Source organism: Microcaecilia unicolor, chromosome 14, assembly GCF_901765095.1.
Source record: "Microcaecilia unicolor chromosome 14, aMicUni1.1, whole genome shotgun sequence".
Classification (NCBI taxonomy): domain Eukaryota; kingdom Metazoa; phylum Chordata; class Amphibia; order Gymnophiona; family Siphonopidae; genus Microcaecilia; species Microcaecilia unicolor.
Genome location: NC_044044.1, coordinates 28,596,866 through 28,623,614, shown reverse-complemented (window position 1 = coordinate 28,623,614; position 26,749 = coordinate 28,596,866). Strand labels below are relative to the sequence as shown.

The 26,749-nt window shown below is 41.7% G+C and overlaps 3 protein-coding genes across 3 annotated transcripts; all 3 read right to left on the bottom strand.

Moving 5' to 3' along the window:
- Nucleotides 1-251: 251 nt before the first annotated feature.
- On the bottom strand, nucleotides 252-1,190 carry LOC115457294 (olfactory receptor 1509-like). The gene has a single exon (XM_030186717.1). The coding sequence runs from the start codon at nucleotides 1,188-1,190 to the stop codon at nucleotides 252-254; it is 939 nt and encodes a 312-aa protein (XP_030042577.1).
- Nucleotides 1,191-10,973: 9,783 nt separating this feature from the next.
- On the bottom strand, nucleotides 10,974-11,888 carry LOC115457727 (olfactory receptor 1509-like). The gene has a single exon (XM_030187290.1). The coding sequence runs from the start codon at nucleotides 11,886-11,888 to the stop codon at nucleotides 10,974-10,976; it is 915 nt and encodes a 304-aa protein (XP_030043150.1).
- A 9,576-nt stretch (nucleotides 11,889-21,464) lies between these two features.
- Nucleotides 21,465-22,382, bottom strand: LOC115457728 (olfactory receptor 1509-like). Its single transcript, XM_030187293.1, has one exon. It carries the CDS (start codon nucleotides 22,377-22,379, stop codon nucleotides 21,465-21,467), a length of 915 nt encoding a protein of 304 aa, XP_030043153.1. The 5' UTR covers nucleotides 22,380-22,382.
- Between the last annotated feature and the right edge of the window lie 4,367 nt (nucleotides 22,383-26,749).

Below are 26,749 nucleotides of genomic sequence, written 5' to 3'. Positions count from 1 at the left end.
TACAGCTAGTGTGGGAATGCCACCAACCTGAATATGATCCAGTACAATGAGGATATATTTATATAACTTGGGGATCTTCAGTCCCAGGATTGATGTAACAAGAGTTAAAATTGGATACTTCTTTCAGCTTTACTGTATTTTTGAATGACAACTATATTTAAAAACATTATAAGAATTTCATAGAGTACAAACCAATAAGAGCAGCTGGTTTAACATAACAGTTTCTTTAAAGGGACAGTAAATTTGTTCATTTATGGTCCCAGAGAAGACACTTTCCTACCTCTAAGCTTCATCATGGCTTTTTTCACCTTCTCATTTCTCAGAGTGTAAATGAATGGGTTTAACCAAGGAGTTACAATGGTGTAAAAAACGGAGATCAGTTTGTCAGCTGCAAATGTAACTGGTGGCCTCATGTAGATAAAGACACAGGGGCCAAAAAACAAAGTGACCACCATGAGGTGGGAGGCACAGGTGGAGAAGGTTTTCCGCCTTCCCTCAGTTGAGCGAATTTTTAAGACTGTAGAGATGATGTATGTGTAAGATATAGACACAATCAAGAAACAACAGAGGGTTAAGGTCCCACTGTTGACCATATCGGCGGTTTCACTGATAAAGGTACTAGAACAAGCCAACAAAGACAAGGGGTGGGTGTCGCAAAAGAAATGATTTATCTCATTAGGACCACAGAAGGGCAAATGAATGACTGGAAATGCCTGAGCTAAAGCATGAATGAAACCACCTGCCCATGTAGAAACCACCAGCAGAAAACACGCTCGTCTGTTCATGATTGTGGTATAACGCAAGGGATTGCAGATGGCAACATAGCGGTCATAAGCCATCAGAGTCAGGTGAAAGCATTCTGCACCCCCAATGAAATGCAAGAAAAACAACTGAGTGATGCACTCTCTGAACGAAATGGTTTTTCTGGGCCACAGAAAGTGAGCAAGGGATCTGGGGACAGTGACTGTGGAAAAGGACAAATCTAAGAAAGACAGGTTGCTGAGGAAGAAGTACATGGGAGTGTGCAGTTGAGAGTCCACATAGATGGTCACCAGAATGAGAAGATTCCCAGTTACAGTCAGCAGGTACATCACTAGAAATATCACAAAGAATATTATCTGTAAATCGGGATTACTAGAAAGTCCAATGAGGATGAATTGTGTGATCCTGGTTTCATTCCTAACTGCCATTGTTCATCAACTGTAGGAAAATAGAAGCACAAGAAAGAATATATTCACTGAGAACAGTGGTAACATTAATATTCTTGACTACACCTCTATTATACATTCTTCTAAAAAATGTTTCTTTGAAATCGCGCTTCTCTTGACTAAGAACTCGAGTACGGACTGACTTCTCTTATTTCTGTCGTTACAGTGCAACATGCAATAGGTAGTATTTCAAAATGATAAATAGTAGAACAGACGTAAGTTGTCAGACAACTTTGGTCTTTCATATTTTGTCTTCTATTTTGGAATTCTATATAACTTTGTATGCTGAAAACATACTCGGGGGAAATGGGACTTGATATACCGCCTTTCTGTGGTATTTTGCAACTACATTCAAAGCGGTTTACATATATTCAGGTACTTATTTTGTACCTGGGGCAATGGAGGGTTAAGTGACTTGCCCATAGTCACAAGGAGCTGCAGTGGGAATGGAACCCAGTTCCCCAGAATCAGAGTCCGCTGCACTAACCACTAGGCTACTCCTCCACTAGCAACATTCCATGTAGAAGCCTGCCCTTGCAGATCACCAATGCGGCCGCGCAGGCTTATGTTTCTGTGAGTCTGACATCCTGCGCAGGACGTCAGACTCACAGAAACAGAAGCCTGCGCGGCCGCGTTGCTGATCTGCAAGGGCAGGCTTCTACATGGAATGTTGCTAGTGGAATAGCAACATTCCATGTAGAATCTCAAATAGGGAAAGGGAAATGGGACTTGATATACCGCCTTTCTGTGGTATTTTGCAACTACATTCAAAGCGGTTTACATATATTCAGGTACTTATTTTGTACCTGGGGCAATGGAGGGTTAAGTGACTTGGCCAAGGTCATAAGGGGCTGCAGTGGGAATCAAATCCAGTTCCCCAGGATCAAAGTATGTTGCACTAACCACTTGGCTATTCCTCCAGCCCACCGAAAATAAATCTTTCCCCCTGATATGGATTCTGCTGCCCTTTAGCTCATTGCCACAGAGCAAGTTCCTCGTGGTGATCCTGAAGATTGCGAATAAAGTTCTGCCCATTTGTATCCCAATAAAGAACTCATTTTTAAAAAAATGTATCCCAATCATATATATCAAGATCATCCCAACCCCTTAAATCCGCACTTTCCCCACATGAAGTGTACTCACCGTGGACGCACCGCTGACCTCCTTCTTCCCCCAAACTCAAGAGCAGTTCATCATTTCTCTCAAGATGTTATTTAATTACAATGGATGTAACCATCAGCGGATTCCTTTCTTCTGAAGGTTCTAGAAGTAAGCAATAGAATTGTTTATGTAATCAAGAAGTGAATGTACTGGAAATACAATTCTATCTGACAATTGCCTTCACACTCTTCCTTAATCTTTATGGTGTTCTCAAACTTTGAACTAAATTCTAGAATCAACTACACTATATATTGTTCGGGTGCAGATCGGCTAGAATATAACTAAATTTGCGAAAAATCTGCGGCCGCAAAATGACAATATACTGCCTGCAACTCACCACAGGAAAAAAAGGCCTCAAAGAGCTTCCAGATCCTGATTTAATCTGTTGAAGCTAAAACGGGTCAAAAGACCCTGCCTTCATCATTGGCCCAAAAAAAACTTTATGATGTACTACAATTCCTGCTGGTTAGGTTTTAATCTCTTAGAAAATATTATTGTATTTACAGCAATTAAATAAGCACCACACTTATCTTTCTAGTTGGTGCTTCTGGACAGCGTTGCGTGCTGTGCTCCACTCTCTGTTGTTCATGTGCCGAGCCGACGGTGCCGGCGTTGAGACGCAGTGCAGATCTTTCTCTGAAATGTGATACCGAGACCCTGAAGCAGCCGTGCGAAACGCTGGCCACCGTCGGCTCGGCACATGAACAACAGAGAGTGGAGCACAGCACGCAACGCTGTCCAGAAGCACCAACTAGAAAGATAAGTGTGGTGATTATCTTGTTTAAATTAGTTACCTTGCTTTCTAACTCTTCTTATTCTCTTGCCCATTTATATGTTCCATCTTTGCTTATGCTCTACATATTATGTTGAAATTGTAAGTAGTGTTCTATCAAAAATTCAAAACTGCATAAGCAAATATAAATTAGAAACTCAACATACAATATTTGCTTGGATACATTAGAATAATTTTTTCCGTACCAAAGAATATATTATATAATTTTTAACAATTGGCCTCATCAACCAAGGGTACCGTTTAAAGTTCGGACACTCCTTGCAATGGCTCTCATCATCGGCCCCACCGCCAGCCAAACAAACCACAGAGAAAAACTCTGAAATCTAATTGAGAGAAAAGTTCTGTAGTGAAAGTTTGGCAGGGTTTATAAAATATTTTTTAAATTTAGTGCAAAACCCTGCTGAACTCTCACTACAGAACTTTTCTCTCAATTAGATTTGAGAGTTTTTCTCTGTGGTTTGTTTGGCTGGCGGTGGGGCCGATGATGAGAGCCATTGCAAGGAGTGTCCGAACTTTAAACGGTACCCTTGGTTGATGAGGCCAGTTGTTAAAAATTATATAATATTTTTTGGTGCGGAACAAATTATTCTAACATATTCAAGCAAATATTGTATGTTAAGTAGTGTACTATGCCATACTTTGTATTGTTATTTGAATATTTTTACTGCTGTAATTGCCTGTTGCTCATGTTTGATCTATTCTTACTGTACACCGTCTTGAGTGAATTCCTTCAAAAAGGTTGTAAATAAATCTTTTATAAATAAATTAAATAAACTAGCTCAGTCTGAATATTGGCTTAGCTGGTTATCTTCAAAACGGCCACAAATAAACCAGATATTCAATGCCAGTTACTGGAAATTGCCCGGCATTGAATATCCGGACATAGCACCGTCCGCAGGAGCTAGTTGGTCTAATTCCTGTGGTCTGAATATCAACCTCACGGAGAACAAGACAGAAAATGAATGTGTGCTGAAACCGGCAGAAAAACCTGTCGATGGTTAGGGATCATAACATATTCTTTATCCTGCACCCGAAGAGACATTATTTTGGTGTTTCCTAGCTTTACCCTATCAGCAAAGTATATTTTCAGACTGAAGTTTTCACATAGGATAAAAAGACAGTAGAGATAAACGAAAATAGAGATAGATACTTACTATATTTTATTTGGAGAGCTCTTCAGAGGAATGCATGAGGTTTGATTTGCTTATTTCCAAATATCAAACATATTCCAGAAAATTGCTGCAAGGTATAATTTTTTTTGATGCAGTTAATTCAGAAATTCTAGAGAACAGGGAAGTCTCTGCCTCACCAGCTCTGACAGCAGCTACAGGCTGAGGACTTTCTCCAGTAGGCAGCAAAGTGATGAATTTAAACTGTACTTGGGGCTCTTGGGATTATAATCTTTGGAGGATCTGAAAAGGTTCAGGTGGTTCAAATTTACCATGTCCACTGTTGTTCAGTACATTTGTGAACAAAAAAAAAACAATCGTTTGGAACTTCTGGAGTCCACGTGGATAAATCGTGTATGAAAAATGGATGCAAGTAATTTTCTCACTTTTGTTTCCTTTTTTGCCAGAATTTATATATTTCTGTTTTTTCTTTTTCAAGAGCGAGAAATTAAGGGCGCCTTTTAATAAGCCACGGTAAAAAGTGTCTTGCGATAGTGTAGGCGCGGGTTTTGGGTATGCGTAGAAATATTTTTCAGCACACGTACCAAAAATGCCGAAAATGGACGTGCGGCAAAATCAAAATTGCCGCATATCCATTTTGGGTGTCTGACCTTACCGCCAGCCATAGGCCTAGCAGTAAGGAATCTGCGCAGTAAGGACCTACGTGCGTCAGACGCCACTTGGCGCGCATCCGAAAATGTAAAAATATTTTCCAGACGCGCGTAGCGGCCGTGCACCAAAAATGAAATTACCGCAAGAGGCACGTGGTTGTCGAGCGGTAATTTAATTTTGGCGCGCATAGAGCCTAACGTGGTTTAGTAAAAGGGGCCCTAAATCTTATAAAGAAAACAAATGTGGATTTTTTTCTCAAAGTTCTGTTTAAGGCTCTTCTATGTACTCTTCTTCTGCTTCTACCACTGCAGCTGGTGCAACAACATCATGGTTTCAATCATGAGGGTCAGGCAGACCCCCCTGAAACACCCACAGAACCGTTAGGAACACTAGCTAACATCACCAACAAACTTTAGAAGGATTGCTGTTCATAGCATAGGAGCCAACTTTTCAAAATGATTCGGGGTGCTGAAATCTTTTTTTTTTTCAAGGTGGTGCATTCCCCCTCCCCCTCTCCCCCTCTCTCTGTCCCCCTCCCTCCCTCCGAGTTCCAGGCCCCCTCCTTCCCTCTCCTCCGAGTTCCAGGCCCCCTACCTTCCACCCTCTCCTCCGAGTTCCAGGCCCCCTACCTCTCCGAGTTCCAGGCCCCCTCCCTCTCCTCCGAATTCCAGGCCCCTCTCCGAGTTTCAGGCCCCCTACCTCTCCGAGTTCCAGGCCCCCTCCCTCTCCTCCGAATTCCAGGCCCCTCTCCGAGTTTCAGGCCCCACTCTCCTCCGAGTTCCAGGCCGACCCCAATCCGACCTATTCTCACATAACAGTCCTCCGCCTTCCCCTCGCCTTCATGTGTGCCGCCAGAATTTAAAAGTCGTCTTACCTCGGGGTCCCAGCAGCAGCAGTGAAAGGCGAGCAGGCTCGGCGCTTCAGCCTTCCCTTCTCTCTCAGCTCTGCCTGTGGTCCCGCCCTTGCGGAAACAGGAAATGAGGGCGGGACCAGAGGCAGAGCTGAGAGAGAAGGGAAGGCTGAAGTGCCGAGCCTGCTCGCCTTTCACTGCTGCCGCCAGGACCCTGAGGTAAGATGACTTTTTAAATTCTGGGCGGCACGCAGGAAGGCGAGGGGCAGGTGGAGGACTGTTGAGGGAGAAGAGGGCGGGCAGGTCGGGCTGGCTGGGAACTTCTGTTCCGGCGGGTCAAATATATGGGGGTTCTCAAGCACCCACGGCGTCGGCGCCTATGGTTCATAGCATATGATCATTCCTCGGACTCTATAAGCAGTCATTGACTCTAATTGGTTTTAATTAGAATTTATGAGCACAACTCACTAAGGGTATTCTGTAAAGATGTTTCTGTAAATTCTAACTCATATATTTATGAACATTTATACCTCATTTATTTCCACATGAAGCAGACTCAAAGTGGCTTACAATGCACAGATAAATCAATTACAATTACATTAGATAGGGGAGGAAGAACAGGGTAAGAAGGCATGCTGCCAAAAATGTGCTGTGGCCATGAGGGGACACATTACACATGAGATGATAGTGGAGACATGTCCCGGCCTATACTGCCCTGATTGTCACTGTGTCGGGTCTTGGTGGGAAAGAGGGAGGTAGGGTTATAGGGATTACAAGGGGGGGGGGCATTGACCACGCAGGAAATGATAATAACACACCCTAGAGTGGAGGCACTTCCTGGCATGGCAATCTAAGGGGGGGGGGGTCACTTATCTTCTACGGATGGGTGGGGGCAATTGTCTAAGCACAAATGGGACACTTTGCAGAAGCCACCAGGCACCTCAACTCGACTTCAATGCTTGGAGGAAAGAGGTGGCAAGCAAAGGACATGATCTTAATATGGCAGCTAGGGTGAAGAAGCATGCAATAGAAAGGTAGCCTTCTTTATCAGCAGAACCGACATTATACCAATCAATTTATTAAACAAATGGTAGTCTGTTCTCAGAGTGGCAGTGGTTGTCTCCCATTACATATGCAATCATGTATAGGAAAGCTAATATGTCTTCATGGTTACCTCCCATAGATAGTCAACTATCAGGCTTATTTTCGAAAGAAGGGCGCCCATCTTTCGACACAAATCGCAAGATGGGCGTCCTTCTCACAGGGTCACCCAAGTCGGCATAATCGAAAGCCGATTTTGGGCGTAATCAACTGCTTTCCGTCGCGGGGACGACCGAAGTTCAGGGGGGCATGTCTGAGGTGTAGCGAAGGCGGGACTGGGGTGTGTCTAACACATGGGCGTCCTCGATCGATAATGAAAAAAAGAAGGGCGTCCCTGACGAACACTTGGACGACTTTACCTGAACCTTTTTTTTTTCTTACGACCAAGCCAAAAAAATGTGCCCTAAATGACCAGATGACCTCCTCTTACTCCCCCAGTGGTTACTAACCCCCTCCCACCCTCAAAACAAATTTTTAAAAATATTTTTTTCCAGCCTCAAATATCATACCCAGCTCCATGACAGCAGTATGCAGGTCCCAGGAGCAGTTTTAGTGGGTGCAGTGCACTTCAGGCAGGCGGACCCAGGCCCATCCACCCCACCTTTTACACTTGTGGTGGTAATTGTGAGCCCTTCAAAACCCACCAGAAACCTACTGTACTCACATCTAGGTGCCCCCTTTCACCCGTAAGGGCTATGGTAGTAGTGTACAGTTGTGGGGAGTGGGTTTTTTTTTGGGGGGGGGGGGGTTGGAGGGCTCAGCACACAAGGTAAGGGAGCTATACACCTGGGAGCAATTTATGAAATCCACTGCAGTGCCCCCTAGGGTGCCCGGTTGGTGTCTTGGCATGTCAGGGGGACCAGTGCACTATGAATGCTGGCTCCTGTTGTTTCTGAGATGGGTGTCCTTGGTTTCCAATATCGGTGAAAATCAGGGACGACCATCTCTAAGGTCGACCTACATTTTGTGATTTGGGCGTCCCCGATCGTATTATCAAAACAAAAGATGGACGCCCATCTTGTTTCGTTAATGCGGGTTTTCCCAGCTCTTCACCGGGACATCCTGCGAGGACTTCCTCATGAAAACTTGGGCACCCCTTTCGATTATGCCTCTCCACATGTGTTAGTAAGTTAAAGGTGCACATTTTAAAATGTTTTGGTTATTTCTGTTAATGTTAGAATGATTGTGTTCTATCTGTGATGTGGCCATTGTTAATAAACTTCATCATTTTGGAAGAACCAAGTCTCAGTGGTTTTTGGACATGGGGGGGGGGGACCTGGGTGGGGGATACAGTCCAGTCTGCATTTACCCTATTTGAGGATCAGAGCCTAGGAGATTTAAAATAAAAAGGACTCTCAAAAATAGGGTGGCGCTGCGGGATGAAAGAGGGGAAGTTGGGAAAACAGGGCAGTAGAGAGAAAGGGAGGGCTTGGGAATGGTTGAAGGAGGGACAGGAGCTAAGGGGAGTTAGAGGGGGATTGGGTAGGAAAGGGACCAATCAGTAGGAAGAGTGGGGATGAATCAGAAACAGAAATACGATTTTAAAAATAGGAGGAAAGCACACCCATGCCAGATTTTTATGAGTGGCATTGGCTATTGCACCCACCTGTCCAAACCAATAGAGAGGGAGGAGTAACTCTGTCATGGCACAGTAGAGGGAGGAAACCAAGGAATGCAGGAATTAGACTAGGGGGAGTAGCCAAGGTATATGGGGTTGCAAAGGGGGGTGGGGGGTCATTGACCACCCAGGAAATGATAATGACATTTCCTAGTGTGGGGGCACTTTCTGGCAGGGAAATCTAAGGGTGGACACCTGTCTTCCAGGGGGGTCCAATTGTCCAAACATAAATGGGATGATTTGTGGAAGCCACCAGGTACCTCAACCCAACTTCAATGGTGTTGGGAGGGGGGAAGAGATGGCAAGCAAAGGATAGAACTGGGTGAGCTTAATACAGCAGCCTGGGTGAAGAGCAACAGAAAGGTAGCCTTCTTCAACGACAATACCTACATGCCCCCAATCACTTTGTTAAACAAATGGTAGTCAAACTTCAAAGTGGCAATGGTTCCCCCCTCTTATGTATACAATGAGGCATAGGAAAGCTCGTATATCGTCATGGTTACATCCCATAGATTGCTACAAGTGTTAGTAAGGGTACATATGTTAAAATGTTATGGTAAGTTAGGTTAATCTTAGAATTAGTGTGTTGCACCTGTGCTACAGCCATTGTTAATAAATTCCATCACTTTGGAAGAATCAAGTCTTTGTGTTTTTTGGACATGGGGGGGGGGGCACAGTCTAGTCAGCACTTATCCTATTTGTGTTATAATTTTCGATTTGGCACATATGCATGTATTGGAGGGAGGTGTTAACTAGTAGCTTTGTTCCCACCCCCCCCCCCCCCCCCCTCTGATCACCCAACATAAAACTTAGCATCTATCAAATTATCTTTTGTTAGATTCTTGTAATATATTTAGAAAAAGAACCATTATTTACATTTTTGATAGAAGAGCAGAAACAGGAAATAAATATTGATATCTGTAGACAGAAAAAGGCAATTTTTATTTGTTGAGGTATAATACTTTAAAATAATCGTTTAACAATCATGTTAGGCCTTCATGGGTGACAATATGATTGTTGGGGTTGTCCAGTTCATTTCACATCCCAGAACATGGAACTGACTTTTCAGCCATTGTGTTGTGTTTTGCTAGAGTAAATGGCTGAAACATCATTTCCACTTACTTGAACATGGTAAGACCCAGACGACCACAACAATCATGTGAAGGTTTTAAGATATTACCAACATTTGGGCTATTAATTCATCTCAAATAATTTCTCAGTCCTTTAAGCATCACAAATTCTAATAAAACTAGACAAGATTTCTGTTTTTGCTTTTTGGTTTTTAGATTTACAGGTAGGACAAAATCTATTCAAAACATAATCTTCTATTAATCCATTTCAGTTCAAAGGATCAAATTCTAAGTTTCTATTAGATAAGAAGCCAACTTAAATTTTATTTATTTAGCACATTTATATCCACCTTTTCCCATGTGTGCAGGCTCAAAGTGGCTTTCAATGTACTGACAAGGCTATCGCCAGACCACTGGTCATTCAAATACAATTAAATTAGATGGGTAAAACGAAAGGGAAATAGTCCAAAATGGTCCATGGATATGTTATTCTGAAGGTCTTTAGGTTAGATGTCACCTTATTATCTAACTCCTCTTACTCTCTTACCTATTTATACGTTAACTATCTCTCTGATCTCATGTGCAACTTTCTTTAAATTTGTCGCCGTACTTTCTAACTCTTCGTATTCTCTTTCCTATCTATATGTTCCATCTTTGCTTATACCCTTCACTGTCAATTAAAATGTTCTATTATGTATTGTGTTGACATTGGAAGTAGTATAATATGCCGTACTTTGTATTATTTGAATATTTTTACTGTTGTAATTGCTATTGCTCATGTTTGATTTATTCTTACTGTATACCACCTTGAGTGAATTCCTTCAAAAATGTGGTAAATAAATCCATATAAATAAAATAAGCGATAGGAAAGGAAGACACAGTGCAGGAGACAAAGGGAGTGAAAGGGTTCTGATAAGGATGTAGACAAACATCTGATGGTCCAGTAGAATGAACTTTACTTCTTCTCACATCTCAACACAGCCATTAAAGACATATCTGGATATTGCTTACCAACGTAAGATCACCATGCAAACGTTTATACTGTAAAGCATCATCCAGTGAGAATATTTATTAGAAGAAAAGTTAACATGTAACAGCAAAAGTTTCTTTAGTCAATAATATTTATAAAGTTCCTTAGTACAAAACCAAGATTGAATCTCCAAAAATAATTAAAACAAAAACCATAATAAATACAATTTAATTAGCATGTATTTACAAAAATCAGGGTTTGGGATTCCAGAGTACACATGGCAAGAGCAGCATAATTCATATAGAATTTCCATACCTTTCCGAATTCTTTAGAGTAGATTATAGAGTACACATCAATCAGTGAAAGTGGATGGTTTACATGATGAATTCTTTTTATATATGTTCTCAGGAAAGAAAATTTCCTACCTCTTCAGCTTCTTCATAGCTTCTCTTACTTTCTCATTTCTAAGAGTATAAATGAAGGGGTTTAACCAAGGGGTCACAATGTTGTAAAAAACAGTCAGCAGTTTGTCACCTGCAAATGTCACTGAGGGTCTTGTGTAGATGAAGACACTAGGACCGAAAGCCAAACTGACCACCAGGAGGTGGGAGGCACAGGTAGAGAAAGCTTTCCTCCTTCCGTCAACTGAGCGAATTTTTAAGATAGTAGAGATGATGTATCCGTAAGATATGGAAACCACCAAAAAAGCAATAACGGTTAAGGATCCACTGTTGACCCTATCGGCGATTTCACTGATCATGGTATTAGAACAAGCCAACAACGTTAATGGGTGGGAATCGCAAAAGAAATGATTTATCTCATTAGGACCACAGAAGGGCAATTGAAGTGTTGACAATGTCTGTGTGAAGGCATGAATGAATCCGCCTACCCATGTAGAGAGCACCAACAGCAGACAAGTTTGTCTGTTCATTATTGTGGCATAACGCAAAGGATTGCAGATGGCTACATAGCGGTCATAAGCCATCAAGGTCAGGTGAAAGCATTCTGTTCCTCCAATGAAATGAAAGAAAAACAACTGAGCAAAGCAGTTGCTGAAAGATATTGCTTTGTTCTGTGTGATAAAGGTAACAAGAGATTTGGGGACAGTGACTGTAGAAAAGGACAAATCTATGAAAGACAGGTTGCTGAGGAAGAAGTACATGGGAGTGTGCAGTTGGGAGTCCACATAGATGGTTACCAGAATGAGAAGATTCCCAGCTACGGTGAGCAGGTACATCACTAGAAACAGCAGAAAGAATACGATCTGTAAGTTTTCATTGCTAGAAAGTCCAAGGAGGATGAATTCAGTGACTCTGGTTTCATTCCCGAGTAGCATTCCATCTACTTTATTAACTGTAGGGAAACAGAAACACAAGAGACAACAGAAAGAATTGCATAAAGTAAGGTAGATGCTCCAAGAACAGCAGTAAATTTTAATTTTCTTATAGACTTCCTGAGTTGTGTCTTGCTCTGTCTCTGGTCACATTCACAACCATGGTAAAAACGTACCTTTTTGAGGTTACTTTTATCTTGATGACTTCTGTATAATACATTTTCCTGAAATCTTTTCCTTGTCACATGTGTTTCTCGTCACTAGATTTTAAGCTCTGTGGAGCAGGGACTGTCTCTCCTATATGTGTCTGTACAATGCTGGTTACCTCTGGTAATGTGTTAGAAATGATAAATATTAGCATAAAAGGTACCAGACAACTTTGATAACTCATGCTCTGTCTTCTATTCTATTCTATTTTAGGCTTATTTACATTCATTAGCCCACCAAGTGGAATCTGCAGCCCATTTGCTCTTATTCTTATGGACATCCAATTCTTATGGACACCCAACTTTAATACCTCATTAACCCTTTAGGGAACAACATCCATGTGTTGGATTATGGTATCTCTTAAGGTATTTTCTTTGGTTTTAAATTGCCCTTAAAAAAAAAGCATAGGGGTCCTTTTATTAAGATATTCTAACAGATTTACTGGATGTTAATGAGTTATCGTGTGATAAATGATAAAATGCCCATAGGAATATAATGTGTGTCTTATCATTTAGCGTTCGCTAATCATTAACACACCATAGTAATGAGACCCCATAGTTTCATAGGTTGAGAAAAAGGACTTGTTTAATCTATTATACAACTCACTGCCTAAGAGCAAGTTTTATATGATGGTCCTGAAGACTATGAATAAAGGTCTTCATATTAGTAGACAGACAAGGATCTCGTTAAAATAAAAAATAGTCCAACCCAATTCTATGCATCGAGATCAGCAGAAACCCAGATCCGCATTTGTCCTACGTGAAGTCTACTCACCTTGGGCTACTCGCTGGTCTCTGTTCATCAGTTCTTTCAAGATGTTATTTAATTACATGGACAAGTCAACGTAAAAAAAATATATTTTCATATTACTTCCAGTGAACAATTAGTTCCTACTGAATGGAGTGAAATACGTTTCGTCTCTGAATGTAAAAGTAAATAATAGAATTAGGGGATGGTAAGCACTAATGCTTACTGTACATTATAAAGTGAGACACCAGCTGATAGGTAGGGATCATAACATACTCTTTATCATACACATGACTAGACGTTCTTTCCATGTTTCCCAGCTTTACCCTAGTGCATATTTTCAAAACTGCACTTCAACACATATTGAAAAGACCGAATATTGCAGGGTAAGTAATGAATAATTATAAATATAATTGGATACAAATACTTACAGCATATTATCTGGATAGATTGTCAGAAATTCTGGAGAATAGGTAGTCTGCCTCACTAGCTCTGCGAGAACAGCTACAGACTGAAGGTTGCCTCCAATAAATAGCGAAGTAATGAACAAACTGTATTTGGGGCTCTGGGGATTTTACTCTTCGGGGGATCTGAAAAGATCCAGGTGGTTAATCTTTACGATTTCCACTATTGTTCAGTACATTTGTGAAAAAAAAACCCAAACAAACAATAGTTTGGAACTTCTGGAGTCCATGTGGATAAGTCATGTATGAAAAATAGATGCAGGTAATTGTCTCACCGTTGTTTACTTTTTGCCAAAATTTATACATTTCTGTTATTTTTTTTCAAGAGCAAGAAATGAACTCTTATAAAGAAAACAGATGTGGATTCTTTTCTCAAAAGTTCTCTTAAAGGCTCATCAGTGTACTCTTCTGCTTCTACCTCTGCAGTTGGTGCAACAACGTCATGATTTCAATAACGAGGGTCGGGCAGAGGGCCCCCTGAAACTCCCACTGAAATGGTTGGCCACTTAAATTTCAAACTGTTAGCGACACTAGCTGAGATCACCGACAAACTTGAGAAGGATTGCTGTTCATAGCATATGATCATTCCTTGGATTCTATATAGTGCAATCAATTTTGCACACGCAAATCTGGTTGTATTCTCGATCTGGATTTGTATGTGCAATCTAATTATCTTATCAAGCCAGTCAGAGCTGATAATTGCCGCTTAAGCAGTCATTGACTCTAATAAGCTTTAATTAGGCGCAGGCGTGGCCACAAGGCATATTCTATAAACCCGTAGGCATATTTATAAACCATGCCTAAATCTTCCGAAAATTACTAAAGACCAACCTGTTCAAAAAAGCATACCACAAGGATCCGTCCTAAACACCAAACAATGAAACTCTTCCAGAACTAGACAAGACCGAACTGTATATACCTGACTGCTTAAACCACTCCGTCAATAATGAACTGATTATCTAACCTACTCTATAAGTTACTCTATTATTTATGAACTCAATGAAATTCCACATTGTATTTCTCAGTCCGGAAAATGCCGATCGCCACTACGGCATACTGTAAGCCACATTGAGCCTGCAAAAAGGTGGGAAAACGTGGGATACAAGTGCAACAAATAAATAACTCTAAGCATGGTTTTTAGAATACACCTAGGTGGAAATAATTTCCATGCTGATTTTTCAGGCGCCATATAGAGAATCGAGTCCATTATAACCAAAGTCTGTTCTTTATCATTGACAGGTCTTAATTTATTATACCATTAGTGACTTTTTGAAAATATAACCGAAAGGTATTTGGTCCTACCCCTTTTCCTCCTCTCTATGACACAAATCTCCGGCAATGTTGCTGCATTCTGTCCCTTGTAAACATTCCTTCTAAGGTGAATAGAAGTCTACCATCCATATTCATTCCATGCGGGATGGTGCAGCAATGTCATAGTTTTAATCACGAGGGGCAAACACATTTTATTTGAGTCTCCCAGTGGACCTCCCTAACCTTCTCCAGCTCTAACAGTAGAAACACAGGTGACAGATTCCTGCACACCTATAACAGTGCATTCAAAACTTTATCCAGTATAACATCATTGGAAGCACGAAACCAGTGGTATCACAGGAGATGGCACTAGGAGCAATAGTCAGCAGAGAGGCTCTGTTCTTCAGTGTGTACTCACACTCCATTGAGTTCCAGTCTACCAAGAAGCCCACACAGGAGGAATAGTAGGGTCTGAAAAACTTCACTAATTCTGGTACAGGCATGGTACAAAGGTCACAGCTCCACCCTTCCATTGGAAGCCATATCTGGCTAAAGATGTAAAAAGACTGGAAGCGGTGCAAAGAAAAGCTACAAAAATGGTATGGGATTTGCGTTGCGAACTGTATGAGGAGAGACTTGCCAACCTGAACATGTATACCTTGGAGGAAAGGAGAAACAGGGGGGTGACATGATACAGACATTCAAATATTTGAACGGTATTAATCCGCAAATGAACCTTTTCCGGAGACGGGAAGGCGGTAGAACTAGAGGACATGAATTGAGGTTGAAGGGGGGCAGACTCAGGACTAATGTCAGGAAGTATTTTTTCACGGAGAGGGTGGTGGCTACGTGGAATGCCCTCCCGCGGGAGGTGGTGGAGATGAAAATGGTAATGGAATTCAAACATGCGTGGGAAAAACACAAAGGAATCCTGTTTAGAAGGAATGGGTCTATGGCATCTTAGCGGAGATTGGGTGGCGACGCCGGTATTTGGAGAATAAAACTGATGCAGGGCGGACTTCTACAGTCTGTGCCCTGAGAAAGGCAGGGACAAATCAAACTCGGATATACATATAAAGTATTACATACCATGTAAAATGAGTTTATCTTGTTGGGCAGACTGGATGGAGCGTTCAGGTCTTTATCTGCCATCATTTACTATGTTACTATGTAATACCCACATCTAGAAAAAAACTTGGAAAGAAATCAATCTATATACTGATAACTAAAATATCTTTTATTATATAACTAGTAAAAGAGGCCCGTTTCTGGAGCAAATGAAACAGGCGCTAGCAAGGGTTTTCTCCCCAACACCCCCTCTTCTCCCTCCCTCCCTACCTACCGACCCCTTCATCGTTCTGACGCCATTGCTCCACAGCTCCTGAACGTATGCCATTGCTCTGCCCTCGGTGTGTGACGCCATTGCTCTGCCCTCGACGTCATCATGTTTGAATCGAGGACGGGGCCCCGAGACTTGGCGATTTCGGTGGCTTCACCACCACGAACCCTTCGAACCCGTCATTGACGTCATTGATGTCAGTGTCTTCAGAACGTTGAGGGTGAGTTTTATTATATAAGATATATATGTTTTATAATATGTTTCTGTATATTTCTATACGTTTTCTAAACATTTCTTTGAAACAGTCCCTAACGAAAATATTCACAAGTACGCAAAATCAGGAAATTGATGTAAAACTTCATTAGGTTCAGGGATGAGTGTTTTCATCCAGAAGCAGACTGCTTGCTTTTATTATAATATAAGACCTTGTGGTAGGAAGAGAAAGGTGCTCAACTTAAACTGAAAAGGGATTCATGTATGTTCAGTTATCCAGGAGGTTGGCCCATGATGGTAGAAGATTAACCAAACTGTCTCGGATAAGACATGGCATTCTACAGGTGACCACGTTCTGTGGCTGACAACTGTCATGAATCCCTTGTGGTGTGCAAAAGAAGAACTAGCCAGACTGGATGGACCATTTGGTCTTTTCTACCCTAATCTTCTTTACCTTGCTACTGAGTCAAATGTTGTACATTTTATGTCTTTATATGTTTATGATTTTATTAATTTAATTTTGTATTCATTTTGATAGTGTCGTATCCCCTGATGTAGCTCTCAGTTGTGTGAAACATTGTTCTGTTTAGTTCTTCTGTAAAACTGTAGAAGGCCATACATCCACCTTGGTAAAAGGAGTTGATTATAGCTCTTAGGTAAGATTAGATTAAAAAAAAAAAAACAGCAGCCAGCTTCCAAACTTTCATACAGAGGTTCTTAACACAGCCCTCAGGAGATACCTAGCCAGTCAGGTTTCTGGGATATCTACAATGAATATGCATGACTTAAATTTGCAAGCACTACCTCCATTCTATGCAAATCTATTCCATGCATATTCATTATGGGTATCTTTGAAAACCTGACTGGCTAGGTTTGTCTCAAGGTCTGGGTGGAGAACTCCTGGTCTGGACATTAGCCAACCAAAGATGCTGAGAGACGGCATTCTAGCTATCCAGATATCTACAAGGAAAGGACATTTTCTTGATTTCTTTTTTATTTATGAAATTTCAATATACTTTACAAGATAATATCTTGAAAGAAAATCGTAAGAGTGAATTAAATAGCAAATTATACAAGAAAACTATATCCTCTAAATTCAAGGAACATTAAAAAAAACAAACAAGCAACATATACATTTACTACCCATCTTGAAGTCCTTCAGTAATGAAGGGTAGGCGATACATTTTTGACCTTGTTGTTTCTAACAAATTTTAATCCTGCTTTCTGTCTTAAGAAGGGAAAGCTGAGAAGAAGACACAGTACATAAGTACATAAGTAGTGCCATACTGGGAAAGACCAAAGGTCCATCTAGCCCAGCATCCTGTCACCGACAGTGGCCAATCCAGGTCAAGGGCACCTGGCACGCTCCCCAAACGTAAAAACATTCCAGACAAGTTATACCTAAAAATGCGGAATTTTTCCAAGTCCATTTAATAGCGGTCTATGGACTTGTCCTTTAGGAATCTATCTAACCCCTTTTTAAACTCCGTCAAGCTAACCGCCCGTACCACGTTCTCCGGCAACGAATTCCAGAGTCTAATTACACGTTGGGTGAAGAAAAATTTTCTCCGATTCGTTTTAAATTTACCACACTGTAGCTTCAACTCATGCCCTCTAGTCCTAGTATTTTTGGATAGCGTGAACAGTCGCTTCACATCCACCCGATCCATTCCACTCATTATTTTATACACTTCTATCATATCTCCCCTCAGCCGTCTCTTCTCCAAGCTGAAAAGCCCTAGCCTTCTCAGCCTCTCTTCATAGGAAAGTTGTCCCATCCCCACTATCATTTTCGTCACCCTTCGCTGTACCTTTTCCAATTCTACTATATCTTTTTTGAGATACGGAGACCAGTACTGAACACAATACTCCAGGTGCGGTCGCACCATGGAGCGATACAACGGCATTATATCACTGGAACATATTTACCTTTATTGAGGCTTCGTATACTGCTTTCTCTGGCAAACATGACAAGGTGGCTTATATTATCTATTGGACAATATGGCAGTGGTAGATTTTATAAACCGGTTGTCTGGCAGAACCCCCCCCCCCCCCCCCATTTCATAACTGCTCAGAAAGCTAGTGTTCACATGCATGCAAATTTAATACAACATTCAGTGCTACTTATGTCCCTGGTATAAAAAAAACTCCATTGCAGACTGTCTTTCTCGCTTTAAGTTTGCAGAATTCCAGTTGTTCTCTCCTGCTGTAGACCCATGCAGAACTCCAGTACCCCCTGTGGTTTAGCAGTTGGACCCCAGACACCTGGGAACTGATCCTGACCTCATTGTCTGAACCTACCAGGAAGAAGTTCAGTGATACCTCGGTTTTCGTCGATAATCCGTCCGAAAACAATCAGCGAAATCTGAAACCTCCGAAAACCGAGGCAATTATTTCCATATGAATCACTGAGCAGGAGAATGCGTGGGTCGCCCTTTGTTTTCGCAAAATTAGCAACTAGGTCACGTGGGCATGCCGAAGAAATCCGAGACAAATTTTTCACGGAAAAAACTGTCGAAAACCGATGATAACTGTCACGCTTCTAGCAGTACTTCTAGGTTAGTGAGCCCTTGGACCACTGCTGAGGAGCGGCAGCGGCAGGAGAATCACCCAAACACAGGACAGGCAGAACAGACTTCCCAGTACTCTCGGCCGGGACACTCAGACAAAGGCTGCCGCCGAGGCAGCTCAGGCAGACAACAACTGGACCGGAAATAGCCCAAACTTCACCTGCACTTAACCACCGTTCCTCAAAGGTTGAGCCCCAGAGTGCGGGCAGTCGGCAGGACTTACCGGACAGGGCAGGAAAGCAGAGCTGCAGGGACCAGCAGGCTAAAGGAACCAGGAACCCGGCTGGAGCAGGGCAGGCAGCCGGCAGCAGAGAAAGCCAGGAGACAAGCCGGATCTGGGCAGGCAACAGACAGACAAGTAAGTCAGAAGACAAGCTGGGTCTTGGCAGGCAGCAGTCAGTAGAAAAGTCAGCAAACAATCAGGGTCAAAACCTAAAACAGGAAAGACTCAGCAGCACTGCAAAGGACTTCCACCAAAGGAAACTCCTCTGAGGACCTCTGTTGCAAGGAACCTGGACACAACCGTGACAATAACTGAAGTCAACGAAAACCAAGGTATTACTGTATATGGGAGAACTCTGGAGGTTCATGGTCTACTGTTGAGACCATAACTTTCACCAGTCATCCTGATTCACAGTGGAGGCGATCATGCATTATATACTAAATTCTAAACACAGGGGTGTCAGTTGCTCCACGATGCGGTTGCAATTGGCTGATATTAGCTTCCTTCTAAAGATGGCTAGCATTGTAGATCCCATGGGCTATTTTGCAATTAAACAGCTCATGAAATGTGAGGGGCATAATCAAAAGGGGCCGGCCATCTATATGGACGGCCATCTCTAAGGCCGGCCCCGTAAAGCGTCATACCAACCGTATTATCGAAACAAGATGGCCAGCCATCTTTCATTTCGATAATACGGTCGGGGTGGGCCAAATCTCAACATTTGGGCCGGCCCTAGAGATGGCTGCCATTGGTTTCCGGCGATAATGGAAACTAATGGCAGCCATCTCAAACCCGGCCAAATCCAATGCATTTGGTCATGGGAGGAGCCAGCATTTGTAGTGCACTGGTCCCCCTGACATGCCAGGACACCAACCAGTCACCCTAGGGGGCACTGCAGTGGACTTCAGAAAAAGCTCCCAGGTACATAGCTCCCTTACCTTGTGTGCTGAGCCCCTTAAAACCCACTACCCACAACTATGCATCACTACCATAGCCCTTACGGGTGAAGGGGAGCACCTAGATGTGGGTACAGTGGGTTTATAGTGGGTTTTGGAGGGCTCCCATTTACCACCACAAGTGTAACAGGTAAGGGGGGGGGGGGGGATGAGCCTTGGTTTGCCTGCCTGAAGTGCACTGCAGTACCCACTAAAAACTGTTCCAGGGACCTGCATAGTACTGTGATGGAGCTGGGTATGACATTTGAGTCTGGCACAAAAATGTTTTTTGGGGGGATGGGAGGGGGTTGGTGACCACTGGGGGGGGGGGTAAGTGGAGGTGATCCCCAATTCTCTCTGGTGGTCATCTGGTCAGTTGGGGCACTTTTTTGAAGCTGGTCCTAAAAATAAATGGGCCAAGTAAAGCCGGCCAAGTGCTTGTCAGATCCGGCCTTCTATTTTCCATTATCGGCCGAAGCCGGCCATCTCGTATCCACTCTCCCTTTAACTTTAGCCGGCCCTGCGACGGAAAGCAGTTGAAGCCGGCCAAAATCGGCTTTCGATTATACCAATTTGGCCGAGTTTAGGAGAAGGCCGGCCATCTCCCGATTTGTGTCGGAAGATGGCTGGCCTTCTCCTTCGAAAATAAGCATGAATATGATTGTTGTGATTGTCCAGGTCATGCCATATCCCAGAACATGGAACTGACTTTTCAGCCATTGTGTTGTGTTTTGCTACAGTAAATGGCTGAAACATCATTTCCACTTACTTGAACATGGTAAGACCCAGACGACCACAACAATCATGTGAAGGTTTTAAGGTATTACTAACATTTGGGCTATTAATTCATCTCAAATAATTTCTCAACCCTTTAAGCATCACAAATTCTAATAAAACTAAACAAGATTTCTGTTTTTGCTTGTGGTGTTTATTTTAACTTACAGGTAGGACACAATCCATGCAAAACTAAATCTTCTGTTAATCCATTTCAGTGCAAAGGATCAAATTTGATTAGACGAAGACAACTTTAAAAGGTGATAGGAAAGGAAGACACAGTGCAGGAGACAAAGGGAGTGAAAGGGTTCTGATAAGGATGTAGACAAACATCTGATGGTCCAGTAGAATGAACTTTTACTTCTTCTCACATCTCAACACAGCCATTTAAAGGCATATCTGGATATTGCTTACCAACGTAAGATCACCATGCAAACGTTTATACTGTAAAGCATCATCCAGTGAGAATATTTATTATAAGAAAAGTTAACATGTAACAGCAAAAGTTTCTTTAGTCAATAATATTTATAGAGCTCCTTAGTACAAAACTAAGAATGAATCTCCAAAAATAATTTAAAAAACATAATTAATACAATTTAATTAGCATGTATTTACAAAAATCAGGGTTTGGGATTCCAGAGTACACATGGCAAGAGATATTGCTCCCACATTTTGCAAAGAGCAGTATAATTCATAGACGATTCCTATACCTTTTGGTCGAAGTTCTGTTAAAGACATTATTCAAGGGTAAAACCATCAGAATTCTGTAGAGTAGATTAATCTCATCAATCAGTAAGAGCAGATGGTTCGCATGACAGGAATTCTTGTTATATATGTTCTCAGAAAAGACATTTTCCTACCTCTTCAGCTTCTTCATAGCTTCTCTTACTTTCTCATTTCTAAGAGTATAAATGAAGGGGTTTAACCAAGGGGTCACAATGTTGTAAAAAACAGTCAGCAGTTTGTCACCTGCAAATGCCACTGAGGGTCTCATGTAGATGAAGACACTAGGACCAAAAGTCAAACTGACCACCAGGAGGTGGGAGGCACAGGTAGAGAAAGCTTTCCGCCTTCCGTCAGCTGAGCGAATTTTTAAGATAGTAGAGATGATGTATCCGTAAGATATGGAAACCACCAAAAAAGCACTGAGGGTTAAGGATCCACTGTTGACCCTATCAGCGATTTCACTGATGATGGTATTAGAGCAAGCCAACAAAGTTAATGGGTGGGCATCGCAAAAGAAATGATTTATCTCATTAGGACCACAGAAGGGCAACTGAAGTGTTGGCAATGTCTGAGCGAAGGCATGAATGAATCCACCTACCCATGTAGAGAGCACCAACAGCAGACAGGTTTTTCTGTTCATTATTGTGGAATAACGCAAAGGGTTGCAGATGGCAACGTAGCGGTCATAAGCCATCAAGGTCAGGTGAAAGCATTCTGTACCCCCGAAGAAATGAAAGAAAAACAACTGAGCAAAGCAGTTGCTGAAAGATATTGCTTTGTTCTTTCTGATAAAGTTAACAAGAGATTTGGGGACAGTGACTGTAGAAAAGGACAAATCTATGAAAGACAGGTTGCTGAGGAAGAAGTACATGGGAGTGTGCAGTTGGGAGTCCACATAGATGGTTACCAGAATGAGAAGATTCCCAGCTACGGTGAGCAGGTACATCACTAGAAACAGCAGAAAGAACACGATCTGTAAATTTTCATTGCTAGAAAGTCCAAGGAGGATGAATTCAGTGACTCTGGTTTCATTCCCGAGTACCATTCCATCTACTTTATTATCTGTAGGAAACAGAAAGAATTGCATAAAGTAAGATAGATGCTCCAAGAACAGCAGTAAATTTTAATTTTTCTTATAGACTTCCTGAGTTGTGTCTTGTTCTGTCTCTGGTCAGTGTGGTCACATTCACAACCAAGGTAAAAACGTGCCTTTTTGAGGTTACTTTTATCTTGATGACTTCTCTATAATGCATTTTCATAGCATCTCTTTTTTGTTATATGTGTTTCTCTTCACTAGATTGTAAGCTCTGTGGAGCAGGGACTGTCTCTCCTCTATGTGTCTGTACAATGCTGGATACATCTGGTAATGTGTTAGAAATAAATAGTGGTAAACACTAAAGGTGCCAGACAACTTTGATAACTCATGCTCTGTCTTCTATTCTATTTTAAGCTTATATACATTCATTAGCCTCCCTGCCCCACCCAAAAGTAACCCTTGCCCACCAAGTGGAATCTGCAGCCCATTTGCTCTTATTTTTATAGACATCCAACTTTAATACCTCATTAACCCTTTAGAGAACAACATTCAAGTGTTGGATTATGGAATCTCTTAAGGTATTTTCTTTGGTTTTAAATTGCTCTAAAAAACAATAGGGGTCCTTTTACTAAGATATGCCAACAGATTTCGTGTATGTTAACGAGTAGTGTGTGCTAAATGATATAATGCCCTTAGAAATATAATGGGTGTCCTATCATTTAGCGTTTGCTAATCATTAAATCAGGAAATCACTAAACACCTACCTGATTAAAAAGGCATATCCTACCGACCCAACATAAGTGCCTGAACTCTGCAACACAGCAAAACCACAGCTCGTAATGGACACCACACAGCCCTTTCTCTCTTCTATCCTTATTGCGTCCGAAACTCGTGAACCTTATTCGACCACATCACCTTGTATTTGTTATCAACCGGACTTGGCGAATGCCTTTACGGTACTATGTAAGCCACATTGAGCCTGAAAATAAGTGGGAAAATATGGGATACAAATGTAACAAATAAATAAATTAACGCACCATAGTAAAAAGACCGCATAGTTTTATAGGTTGCTAAAAAGAAGACTAGTTTAGTCCATTATACAGCTCACTGCCTAACAGCAAGTTCTATATGGTTATCCTGAAGACTGTGAATAAAGGTCAGCCCATCAGTAGACAAACCCTATGGATCGAGATCAGCCCAAACCCAGATCCGCATTTTTCCTACATGAAGTCTACTCACCTTGTGCTACCCACTGGCCTCTTTTCTTCATATTCAAGCACAGTTCATCAATTGTTTCAAGATGTTATTTAATTACATGGACAAGTCAAGTTTGTTTGTTTTTTTAATGTTTTCACATTACTTCCAGTGAACAATTCTTTCCTACTGAAGGGAGTGAAATACATTTTATCTCTGGATGTACAAGTAAATAGTAGAATTAGGGGATGGTAAGCACTAATGCTTACAGCACACTAAAAAGAGACTGCTGCAATAAATGCCTGAGCGCATCCCGTGGTAGTCCTGGGATCGGTGTGCGCCAGTCCTGCGCTACAAAATATAAAACATTTTCTAGCACGGTGGGTGTGTTTGGAGATGGAAAGTAGACGTGCTTTGCACTACTAATCTGATAACGGGTAAATCGCCTTGTCTACCAAATTAGCATGGGATCCCTTACCACCTGGCAAATGGGTAGCAGTAAGGGCTCACATCGATAATAGCAATCCGCTAATGGGGAAAATAGCGTTTGGCCTTAAGGAGAAAATAGAAATTGCAGCCACTCAGAGAAAAACTGCACTGGCTACCAATCAAAGAACGTCGTATCACTTTCAAAATCTGCACGACTGTCATCGACCTGCCAACCAGAAACACCACAAAATCTGCACGATCGTATCTAAACCTCCACTACCCAAGCAGCAAAGGACTCAAATACAAATCCACCTATGCAACCAGCTTTTCCTACCTAAGCGCATAACTATGGAACGCATTGCCAAAAGCAGTAAAAACCACGCTTGCCCACCTAAATTTTCGGAAAGCACTAAAGACAGACCTGTTCAGAAGAGCATACCCCACCGACACAACATAAAAATACCTGGCCACCTGTGATACAATGTAACCAAAGACCGTAACGGACATTACGTGACTCTTCTTCCCCATTTCCATCTCTAAGTTCCCCCCAACTGTAGCTCATGCTACTACAATATCACTTTGTGTTCATTCATACCATGTAGTTGTTCAGACCGTAATCGATTACGCCGTTAACGGTTATATGTAAGCCACATTGAGCCTGCAAAAGGTGGGAAAATGGGGGATACAAATGTAACAAATAATAATAATTAATTTTACTGCCACATTAAAAGTGAATAGCACAGGCCACATTTATGTGCTGCTTAGTTAAAGGTCCTCTTAGTAATTTATATAATCAAGAACTGAAATACAATTCCAATCTGACAATTGTCTTCCCTTTCTTCCTGTTTAAACTCAACGGTCTGCTGGCAATTATTGCTCTCTCTCCATATCTTAAAGAAAGAGTTGGAAAGAGACCGTCAGAAACAGCAAGTGAGGTGGGACAAGGATAGCAAGAGAGGAGCTGAACGTATACTGTAACTGGCAGAAAATCCTGCTGATAGGTAGGGATCATAGCATTCTCTTTATCATACATAAGAATAGACATTCTTTCCCTGTAAGTGAGGTATATTTTCAAAGTTGCACTTAAACACATATTGAAAAGACTGAAAATTGCAAGGTGAGTAACCAATAATGATAAAATATAAATAGATACTTACAACATATTATTTGGGTCGATTGTCTTCTGAATGGATGATTTTTGCCATGCTCATTTTCAAATACCAAACAGGGTCCTGAAAATGACTACAAAATATAATTTTACGATACACTAAATTCAGAACTTCTGGAGAATAGGAAGTCTCTGCCTCACTAACTCCATCGACAGCTACAGGCTGAAGGTTTTGTCCAATAAAGAGCAAAGTGATGAACTTAAACTGTATTTGAGACTTTTGGGATTATAATCTTTGGAGGATCAGAAAAGAAACAGGAGATTAAACAACTTTTTCCAATTCACCAATATATCTCTTTAAAAAAAAAAGTTTAGAACCTACAGAGTTTATGTGGATAAATCTTGCATGTATTTCTTGTCATAATTCATCATTTTTTTTCAACCACAAGAGAAGTGTATTCTTTCTTAGTCAATGACCCACCAAAGTTGTGGGGGGAGGTCAATCAAACCTAAGGGGGTCTTTTACTAAAGCTTAGTTTGAGTTATCTCCTGCAGGGCCCATAGGAATAAAATGGGACCTGCTGCGCATAACTCGAGCTAACCTTTAGTAAAAGACCCCCTAAGAGGAAAAGGAGAATAGAAGGCAGTGAACTTTGGGTGGTAGTGAGTACTGAAAATTGGAGGATTGGCTTGGAGGGGGGAGTAAGATTTAAGAGTTGCCTAGCAGAGAAGAATAGTAAAAAAATCATGTGCGCTAATGGTGGAAAAATATTGATCTGGCTTGGGTCAATTCTGGATCATGTTGGGGATACAAAGAATTAGGGAAGCCAAGATTGGGGAGGAGAAGATAGAAAGAGCACCTAGGGTCAAAGTAGGTGGAGACGGGATCTCGGCATTGTGGTACTTATCTGCTCCCTATAATGTCTTTAACATTGATCTCCTTCAAATCTTGGGGATTAAATTTCTTGAGAGTTAGAGACAACCCCCACTGGCCTTTTGGATCTCCTTGGACTAGGGTCTAATGTAGCTGTTGCTTCAGGCCAAAAAGTTTACCAACCCTTGAATTAGTGTTTGCTTCAAGTGCTTTCCTAAAAGGGATAGTTTCTATTAAGTGAAATACGTGCTAATTACAGGTTTTAGAGAGAGAGAAAAAAATGTTTACTCATTCAAACTCATTTGCAAATAGAATGTGAGGAACTAGTAGGAAATACATCAAACTGTGGCCTAACAACAGATATATATTTAACTTTACCTTTTTGGGATCTTTCCAGTATTTGTGACCTGGGTTGGTCACTGTTGGAAACAGGATACTGGGTTTGATGGACCTTTGGCCTCTCCCAGTATAGTGATTCTTATGTACTTAGGAACTTATCAATACTCTGCCTGTGCTTCTGCCATTGTAGAAGGGGCCACAATTGTGAGGATCTATTTATCAGGCCCACTCTCATTCATATTACCACATATGGTTCTGTTGGTGGGATTGTAGTTTAATCTGCTAGAAGAAACCAGAGTCCTTTGCCTCCTGGGAATACAACACAGGAAAATCAGGCTAAAGGGCCTAGCCCTGCCATAGCTAGTGGTCAGAAGAAGTGTAGTAAGTGCTGGACAGGCAGGCTTTAATTCTAGTTTGCTCCACCTTCTCAGTGTG